This window comes from Homarus americanus, unplaced genomic scaffold (genome assembly GCF_018991925.1).
Source record: "Homarus americanus isolate GMGI-L3 unplaced genomic scaffold, GMGI_Hamer_2.0 scaffold5434, whole genome shotgun sequence".
NCBI lineage: Eukaryota > Metazoa > Arthropoda > Malacostraca > Decapoda > Nephropidae > Homarus > Homarus americanus.
The window spans coordinates 602,778-613,013 of record NW_024722814.1 but is presented as its reverse complement, the minus strand read 5'-3'; the positions used below and the strand labels follow the sequence as shown (position 1 = coordinate 613,013).

Below are 10,236 nucleotides of genomic sequence, written 5' to 3'. Positions count from 1 at the left end.
ACCTGAGGAAAGTTTCATCAGGTGATCGATCCTCATCTCTTGTCAGTAGTGAAGCGGATCACAGATATTTGTTTTTTCCTCATAGACCAAGGTAAACCAAACACAATATAAACCATTTGTTGAAAAGAAACACTTACTCATTATGTTTCTGTTCCATCGGTTTTAATTAAAAGTCTTAGTTATGAGAATGAAACAGTGTAGTGCCAAGATATTTTCTGCCAGGTGTCTAATATTTTCTTGCTTTATTTATAACTAACTGAGTCAAATATTTCTGTATTTAATGAGAATTGGTGAGCTGCTTCATTCATTTAATGCTCTTAGTTGTAATCTTGGGTGTTATGACAAACTATTTTCACACCATCTTGATATTGTAGGTATTTGGTTAGGTTAGGTTTTGTAACTACTGTAATTTTCTGTGGAGATATATCTGGATTATATTAAAAATGTTGGTTATGAAGAAATTATTCATGTAACTGGATATTAATTTTTGTTTACCAATGTCAAGGTTATTGGAGAATCATTCAGTAGGTTGATTATCCCAACTTCCCCAGACAGCGTAAAGCTGTGCAGCCAGCTATGTGGATGGATTCTACATTTACCTTCTTGTCATTGTTGCGATTGGTAAGTAAGGTCTCTTATGCTCATTAAAGTCTCTCACTGTTTTTGCCTTAAGAATATCATAGCATTTTATAGTAAGCTCTCCTATAGTGCGTGATATAGCACAATTTGTTTATAATTTGGTAGATTTTTGTAATTATTAAACAATTTTTTATTCAGTATTATTAATCTTTAGTTGTCAAATTATGTTACTCATTGTCACATGATACAGTTCCCCAATGTCATTTTAGGAGATCATGGATATTTAATGAATACTGTTGTAGTTTATTTATAGTTATTGTGAATGAGAAATATATTTACATCGAGCTTATTAATTTTTTTTTAACCACCAGCTATTGGCTACACCATCACTGGCCAGGGTGAAAGGATCGACTTTGGTTGGTTCCTGTCTGGAGTCTCCCCATACTTCTGGGGGTCAATGATTGGCTTGACCGTCTCTCTCTCAGTAGTTGGAGCTGCCATGTAAGTAAACCACGAGTTGACAGACCTGTAAAACAAGATCACAAAACTATTAATATTTCAGAGCCAAAAATATATTTTATCTTGGTTCTCTGTCAGTACATATCCTAAAATATATAGAGTTGACAGGCACATTTTATTTTTTACAGTGTAACTTTGTGTGGATGATTATATGGTATATATGTGTGATTCCTGAGTGATAGATAAAAGTGTTTTGATGGTTCTGAACATTGATTTTGATATTTGTCGAATCTTCAGCATGATATTACAGTATTTGATATTGATATAAAAGATATGTGGGAAAAACGTGTTGACTATTTCTTTTTGTTTTTGTGTCAAGCAACGGCTCGCATGTTACCCTTTTAAAGTCTTGTACAGTCTCACTAAATTCAAGATGGCTGTACTAAACATTGATCTCACAACAAAAAATTAAACTTAAAACATAGGGTTTGTTGGGAAACCAGAACCACAGATTTATTTTGATTATGACTTTAATTAGCCAAACCAATCATAACCTAACCAAATCCTATAAAGTATTCAATTGCCTAACACAAGCTTCAGTAACAACTTGAAGGCAAGGCAGTGGCATGTAGGTATGGCATCACGCAAGATACTTAACAATTCAAAAATTTTCAAGAAATTAAAAATTTCCTCAACCACTTTATATTTTAGCTTGCGGAGATATCATCTTGGCATATTGTCCCGAGGGAGATGAAGTCCTGCAAAACAAGACTGGTATTGGATGATAAATAGTATTCGTGCACCATAATGTTGATGGAACCAAGAATTTTTGATCTGATGTGAAGCAGTAGTGGTTAATTTGAGTGAAAAGTGGCTAAATCATTGTCTCTGTTATGTATAGTAAAAAAAAAAAACTAAGAAATTGCAGGTTTAAGCAAAACTTTCTTGTGTAAATTTGTTTTCTCAAAAATTTCTGATAGCGTCATTGAATTCAACAGGGGCATCCATACTACGGGAGTGAGCATCGTTGGTGGTGGTGTTCGTGCCCCTCGTATCAAGACCAAGAATCTCATCTCGGTTATCTTCTGTGAGGCTGTGGCTATCTATGGACTTATTATTGCCATCATCCTTGCTGGTATCTTGGAGGTGAGTGGTTTTATTTTGCTGCAGTGCTGCTTCCACGGAGTGAAAAAAAATGGCTTATTGACCTTTATATTATTTAATAATGTAATACCTTTATATTATTTAATAATGTAAGCTTGGTGGAGACCCAAGCAAGGAAGGAAAGAATCCAAATAAGTGGAGGAGAAAACAACAACTTTGGCCAGTGATGTGAGTTTTGTACTGTACACTAGAAAAGGTTTACTTTGTTTTATTGCTGATTTTACTCTCCAACTTGCTGTATTTTTCTTTTAGGAATACTCTGAAGAGCAAGCAGCAACCAGTCAACTAATTTTTGAACAGAACCTTCTCTCTGGTTACCTGATGTTTGCTGCCGGTCTGACTGTGGGTCTTACTAACCTCTTCTGTGGCCTTGCTGTTGGAATAGTTGGTAAGATGATCTTCTCAAGTAATGGAACTTTGTGTAGTGTTCTTTTTTAAATAAAAATTGTTTTTGCTATATCTGTCACATTAAATATAAATGTTGAAGTATATGAGAGATGTTGTGTTTGATACATGCAGCTGAAGTTGAGAATACAATACAGTACTAGCAAGATAAATTAACTGATTGTTCCAGACCTGTTGGTCTCGGAATCTTTTAAATATGACAATATCTTTGTGAAAATAACTAAAGGCATAAATAACTTGAAAATGGTTATTTATACTGGGCACATTTCACAAAGATATTGTTATGGTATGGTACGTTGTTGTTTGAGGGAGTGTATAAAAATTGCTCTACATTTTACACATAAGATGGTTCACATATTATATATTTTTAAATGTAATATAACAATCCACAGGATCATCTGCTGCACTGGCTGATGCTGCTAATGCCTCCTCCTTTGTGCGTATCCTGATTATAGAGATCTTCGGGAGTGCTATTGGTCTCTTTGGGCTTATTGTAAGCATATTGCAGGTAAGCTCCTGTTATACTGTATATTACTTGTACCATATTATACTTCTTGTTTTATTTTCCTTTAATCTGGAGTAAAGGTAGATGATGTATAAGAGGTTTAGCATAGAAAATAATATATGTGGCCATTATATTTTGGCCTTATGGGAGTAAGGTCAAAGCCATTAATGACATGGAAAAAATTTAATTAAATTTCTAGGCATTTTTTAACTACTTTAAATAAATGAGATCTATATTTCTCTGTATATTTTCATCCATTCCAGACTACATTTTCTGATAATTCATTCCATTTCTCTGTCTAACTCAATAAATTACTCCATAACACTTACATGTCACACCTTCTACTCGTGTCCTTTCAGGCACTTCTGACTTTAAATCCACTAATCCACTTTCTCTTATCATGCCTTCACTCACCCTGATGGACATTCATGCAGTCCAATATTGTTCTCTGAATCATCTTATTTTCGTAACTGAATACAGTACTAGTTATGGTTTCCTTGTGTACTTAAAATGTATGCTCTCCTGTACAATGTGTTCTGATCTTTGTTTTTGTTTTTCTTACAGACATCCAAAGCCAAGATGGGTAATAAGTTCTAGTTAGGTCTTATTAAACTTAAAAACATTCCTTATATTGTTAATAGTTCATTAGGTGATGGAGTGAATGCACTTCTCCCAGATTTCTAAATTAATGTTCAGTTGGATTTAAATGATTTATTGAATATAGCTGTGGCACAAAGCATAAACAGTGTTGATTATATTCCATACCTATGATAGTATACTTTCTTTTGTGAAATATATGACCAGTATTCTTGTTAAGGCAGACATTTAGGCATTTTTGAATGCAGCAAGATTTAATTTATATTATTGGGAAGTTATTCACTTCTGGTAATCAAAAACCAATGTATTAATTAAATGCACTCAGTAACAATAGAGAGGATTTAGAGAAATTTGCAATTATTAATTTTCTCCTAGTTTGTGGGTGATTGAGACAAATAGGCAATGCAAGTTGAATGCAGCGCGCAGTCCGGGTTGGTTAAAAAGTATTTATTTTGTTGAAACATCAAAATCAGTTTCTCAAGTTCACTTTAAAATCTTGTTCCAGTAGGATGGTAAAGTCCTAGGGAGTATTTATGCAGTACTACTATAATGTTGCTATTTGTGGTTACAAGTATTTTGGAATTTTACTAAATGTCAATAGCTTGTGGATATTTTTTGTGAGAATAATGGTTTACTTATTTCCAGAAACACTTGTATAGTTGTCGTCAGTTTGTCAGAGGGAGCATAATTTTGACAGGGTTAGTCCAATCACCTTTATCCCATAATAAAGTATTGTTAATGGTAATTATTGTACATTTTGTCTTAGTAAAAGGGAGTGTGAAACTACCCCAAGTGAAAATGCCATTGAAAATGATACCTGCTTGAAGTGAATGCACCTCAGTGGTATTTGCCTGTTAATATTGTATTTATGCTCTCTTTATGTGAGGTATTTTCCAGGACATTTTTATTTTTATCAGAGTTTAGCAGTAGTTTTTGCTGTAACTTTGTGTACAGTTATTGAGCTCATTGTGAATGGTGTAATCTTGTAAGTTTTGTATATAATATTATGTAGTACTAGCCCTGTATATCTTTATTGTTGTGGGTAAACTAATGTGAATAAAAGGATTATTGATCTATGGGTAAACTTATGTGAATAAAAGAGGATTATTTAATTGGATTCACTTATATATATCCTAAATTTACTGTATGGATTAAAGGTTAGTGGCAGTGATTTATTGAAATATATCATATTATGATGAAGTGCACTTATTGGAAAATTTTCTTAGGAAATAGTATATATGGTAGTACTGTACAGTGCTGTACTGTTATGCCATATGGCAATCTGCCACATATATGTTGATGCAGGGTTTGCACCCTCTGGAAAAAGCAAGGCAAAAATAATTTTAGTAAAAGTCTGAATTTTGCAAATGTTCAGACATTTTTTGCTGCTCCACTCTTTTTGTGATTGCATAAAATCCTTGACTGTAGGGTACTGTACTGTATAGCTAAAGCAGTCTTCTGTTTGCATACTGTAATATATCATTAATACAATTTGATTGATTAAATTCATTATTTTTCATATATACAGGTAAATATGTACTACATTCATCATAAAATGTTGCATATTTCTTAACTTATCAATAAACTTAGTGAATGGCTGAGGGGGTCAGCCCTCATTGATCCATTGTACTACTGTACTCACAGAACTTTTAAATGCACATGTGGTTTGTATGTGTAGTGTTATATTTTAAGTTGGGGTTGAGAACTGCTACCCCCATTAGCCTCCAGCCCCGTAATAGAAATCACAGATCTGCCACTGGTAGGTAGAGAGTTCGATGAATGATGACGAAACATGAATAATGGGAAGTTCCTCGTACTAGGGTAAGTCACGAAAAACAAAGACACGTGTTGCAACTGGGGCAGGACGATAGGTTGGATTTCATTGGAACCCTGCTATACAGTACAGTACTGTATCTCACATTGATTAAATAAATTCAGGTAATATCAGTATCAAGTTTAATAATATCTTTTACTCCATCATAAATATATGAGCTTAATTGAATACAGTACAGTCACAATCCAAAGTTTCGAACCCCCCCCCCCCCGGTTGGGTGTTCGCCGAGGCCAGGGTTGAGGTAAGGTTGTAAGGTTGGGTGATCGGACGCAGACTAGTTCAGCAATGTGGTAATGAGGCACTACAATAGTGAGGTTCCCATTCCACCACAACAACACTCCAAGACTCCTAGCACACGAGCACAGGAAGGAATTTATTACCATCTTTGACATGGTATGAACTTGCATAACAAATGCATAACATTGTTGCCACACGTAACAATAACATGTTAAGATTGGAGCATGAGAAATTTTGCCCTGTCCCAAAACACTGGCTTGGAACCGCTAGATGCGAGTGCTCGTATTACACATGAATCATCAGGGCAGCATATATAAAGGGTGGCCGGCGGCCGAATTTCGTCAAGAGGGAGTGAGCGGTCAGTCGACAAGGTGAGGCCTATACATGTACAGTATAGATATTACCATAACCCTGGGAATATTATGGTTTCACACATACTAGGAATTCATATAGTCATATTTACAATATTTAATGGTGTATCAGTAACACATTGGAGTATTTTGGCTTGGAATGTTGCAATTCACATAAATCATGGTATCGCCTAAACAATTTTTGTCTGGTCTTGAGCAGCGACTTTGCCGAAGACCTCGACCCTCAGCGTAGATGCCTGGCCGTGTGTCATCATTAGTGACTACTTCTTGGTCACTTACCTTGTTTCCTGTCTACTGCTGCTTTTAGTTTTTAAATTTCATTTCATAATGTCTCGGATTATGAGAGTTATGGCACAGAGGAAACTAATATTACAACTAGTTATGCATATGATTATTTTTTATTTTTCACCTGAATGATAAATATCTATGACATCCTAATCATGGTGTTTGGTAACTTGGAGCTAATTTCCAACACGATACTTAGTCCATCAACATGTGATGTTTATCAATATTCATATTTCATAACTGGGTCGAGAACAACCGAAGTTTCTCATGCCTCACTCCTAACTTGCTATTGTTATGTGTGCCAACAATGTTATGAATGAAATTTTGTTATGCAGGTGCATGTCACATCAAAATTCGTAAAAATTTCCTTCCATGCTCGTGTGCTGTGAGTCTCGGAGTGTTGTGGTGGTGGAATGTCTGCATCCGATCACCCAGCCTTACCTCACCCCTGGCCTCAGCAAACACCCAGCCAGGGGGGTGTCGAAACTTTGGATAGTGACTGTACTGATAATAATTGTTCTATAAATGCACGTTTCGGAATACCCGTATTTTTCTTAGGGAGTGGGGGGCGGGTTCCTTGTTCTATCAGCACTTGTGATAATCGCATAAATACAGTATTACATACAAACACGTATACGTACAAGCAAATACTGTACACATAAAACATAATTACACTGACACGATTTTCAGCTTTGGAACTGATGAACTTTTTCAATAAAGCATTAATTATTATTTTTATTATTACCCGGTATGACACACACACAAATGTAAAAAAAAAATATATACCCACAACTTCAACTACAGGTATACACAAATACACACACAGAAACTAAACAAATATAAACACACTTAATCAATTTATACACCAGTTTCTAGGTCGCTGAATTCTTCATTACGTCATTTACTTCTCAAGCTGGAGAGACAAGTCATTTGTTGTGATGAAGTTTAAAAAAAACATGACTGCTAATATGCCGTGTAAATTTTGCCTCGAGATTCTTCCCTACGTAGATGTGATCTCAAATCTCTAGTTATGAGGAAAAGTCAACATGTGAACTTTTGTGATTCTGAAACGTGGTGTCCCCAGCGGCAATACGTGAGTGATATACAGGTCACAGGTATAGTGGGGTGTGTGGTGCCCAGGACCGCCCCACCACCACTACCAATTGTGTCGTCTTGTTTATCACGCACTAAATGTACCATAACTCCCACCTCGGGTATCATTATGGTGATAGCAGGTTTTTGTGTCGCCAGCCTCCCACACCCACACCACATCAACGGTAACTCTCTCTCTTGTGATAACCAATTCCCGAGTAAATGTTTATAAAAAATATGTAGGCAGACCAAAGCAGCTGTGGAATAGGTGAAGCTAAATGTTAGATTTATAACCATCAGGAGCTTTCAGTGCCAGGTATCCATTAACATTTAGTCAGTGTATGCAGTTTTCTTAATCAGTATAGTAATATCAAGAAAATAATCCTATTGTTGCAACATGTAAATGCAAATCTGCGCAAGAGTAGACACCATGCTCGCCTTCAACCTTTCCAAACAAACTGATATAATAATACCCAAACTACATAACCTTGCTGTACTCAGCCATGACACAGAGCCTACAGTACAGAGCATGAATTTCACAGCAAAAGCAGAGGTAATGAGAAGGCAACGGGACAGCTGATATACTCATTATTAATTGTTAAAAAAACATTTATGTTAGTTTAAATTAATTTGTAATAATACGAATATTTTATTACGTATATTGGTTACAAAATAATTTGTCGTTAATAGTTCAGTCAGCTGGGATGCAAGGTACCTGTTGAGAGGTTGCCCAAACTCTTCTACTCTTTAAAACATTTTCTTGGTGTTTTATTCATATTTGTGGAAAATTTTAATTTAGTGTATATTAATTATTTTCGTAACAAAATAGTGACATTGATGTATGAATTAGTAACTGTGTTTGTAGTGTTACATACTGTACTCGCCCCCCCCCGAAAAACCCCGGCTACTAGGCTATAAAGTCTTCCTGTCCAAATCGTTCTTATTCTGATCTGACAAGAGAGAATACTGAATCATGGAAAGAAGGCTTAATAGAGCCTTCCTCAGCTGTGTGAAGGTTTTGGTAAAGAAATTCAAATGATCTGTCAGTAATTCTCCAAAATATACTGTATATATGGAATTAACAGAAGACTTAAAACGTATTTGAGAAAATGAAAATTTATGACTAAAACAACAACATTAATAACAAACATATATAAAATTATGTAAATGGAAGAGAGTAAAGTTTTAGTTTGCGCTAAAGTATAATCATTGTCGTTTTCTTTGCAAGGTTTCATTCGTAAACTGATGAAATCTATGGTTTCTCCAGGTCCATTGATCGGTTCCAGTTTCTACTTGGTGAAACTGAGGTTTTTATTAAGTCTTTATTTATTCAATTTGTGGTTTTGTTTTCTGTCTATATTGTGCATTAAGAACACGTCTTTATGAAACTGTTACAGCTGAATCACCTTAAGTTATTTTCTGTACACAACCAGTTTGGTCATCCATCGAGGGTCAAGGTCATTGTCTCCTAAAAGGGTCACTACTTGACCGCCCACAACTAACCGTCACGCAAAAAAAAAAAAAAATCATTTCGGCTCAGCGTTTAAAGATTGCAAATACTTTACCCGTCTAGTTTAAAATTCCATATTCTTAACTCTAATTTCTTTGCCCTAAGAGTCATTTCTTAATAGTTTTTGAGGGATGAAATATACAAATTACACAAAATTACTCTGGTGTCATTATCAAAGAATCAACCTCTTAAACTGTTTGAAATTGCCTTTGGTTGAAAGAAATTCTTGATATAGCAGCTTACATCTGTGGAGATTTGTAGTTGATGGGGCTGAAAATGTAATGCCTAACAAACTCTTGTGTAGGTGTGTGAAAGTGTGTGTATGTGGGTTTGGATGAGTGTTTTCAAATGAGTGCATGTATATGTGTGCGCAAGTTTTGTTTTTGTGTATGTACAATATACTTGTCTATTTATACAATACAAAACAGAAGCTTTTGAAATTAACAATATAGTAGTGTCCTTATTTTATCTTTATTTCAACACTAGAAAAAAGTGAGACACTTTATACTGGCAGATTAAAGCATAAAGTCTTATACGAGTGTGGAGAGGAGAGCGGCGGGCCGGGTATTACTACAATTTCTCTCCCAGGAGGACACAGCCGCCACCCCTCACCCCTCCCCTCCCTCCTCGCGTCTCTTTTTATTTTTAATTTTTTCATTCATTTCTTACCTCTGTATCTTGACTGTCTGTTTCTCTGGCTTTGTCTCTAACATTTTTATATACCATTTCTAACTATAATTTCGATTTATTAGAATTATTTTATAAATTTAATGTATTTCTTTGATTAATTTGTCTGTTTTTCTTTACATTAATCTACCAGAATATATTTTTAGTCATCAAATTTCCGCCTTATTGATTGGTCTATTTCTGCCCGATGTTTGGAGCTGTGTCAAACATTGCAAAGGAGAGACTAACATAAGTCGAATAGAAATCCCAGATCGACTGTTCTCTTTTCTCACTTATCACTCATTATTCCTTTTTCCTTAACCTCACAATTTTCTGTGTTACTGCCCACGTCCTGTTCATTCCTCCTCCTCTCTCTGCCAGTTTATTTTATCCTCTCACATTGACATCACCCACATGACTCTGACCTATATATACTGTTAATGAATATGATGTATTTCTTTTGTGTATGAACCTCTGTCCTGCGTGGCAGTAAGAAGTGATACCACCTCTGTGTCAAGACCTGACTGAATTA

At 35.3% G+C, this 10,236-nt stretch overlaps 1 protein-coding gene across 1 annotated transcript; it reads left to right on the top strand.

Moving 5' to 3' along the window:
• Positions 1-578: 578 nt before the first annotated feature.
• Positions 579-4,821, top strand: LOC121863151 (V-type proton ATPase 21 kDa proteolipid subunit-like). The gene is made up of 6 exons (XM_042361641.1): positions 579-621; positions 951-1,080; positions 2,037-2,184; positions 2,455-2,590; positions 3,000-3,115; positions 3,677-4,821. Exons 2-6 carry the CDS (start codon positions 1,037-1,039, stop codon positions 3,707-3,709), a joined length of 477 nt encoding a protein of 158 aa, XP_042217575.1. The 5' UTR covers positions 579-621; positions 951-1,036; the 3' UTR covers positions 3,710-4,821.
• The last annotated feature ends 5,415 nt before the right edge of the window (positions 4,822-10,236 follow it).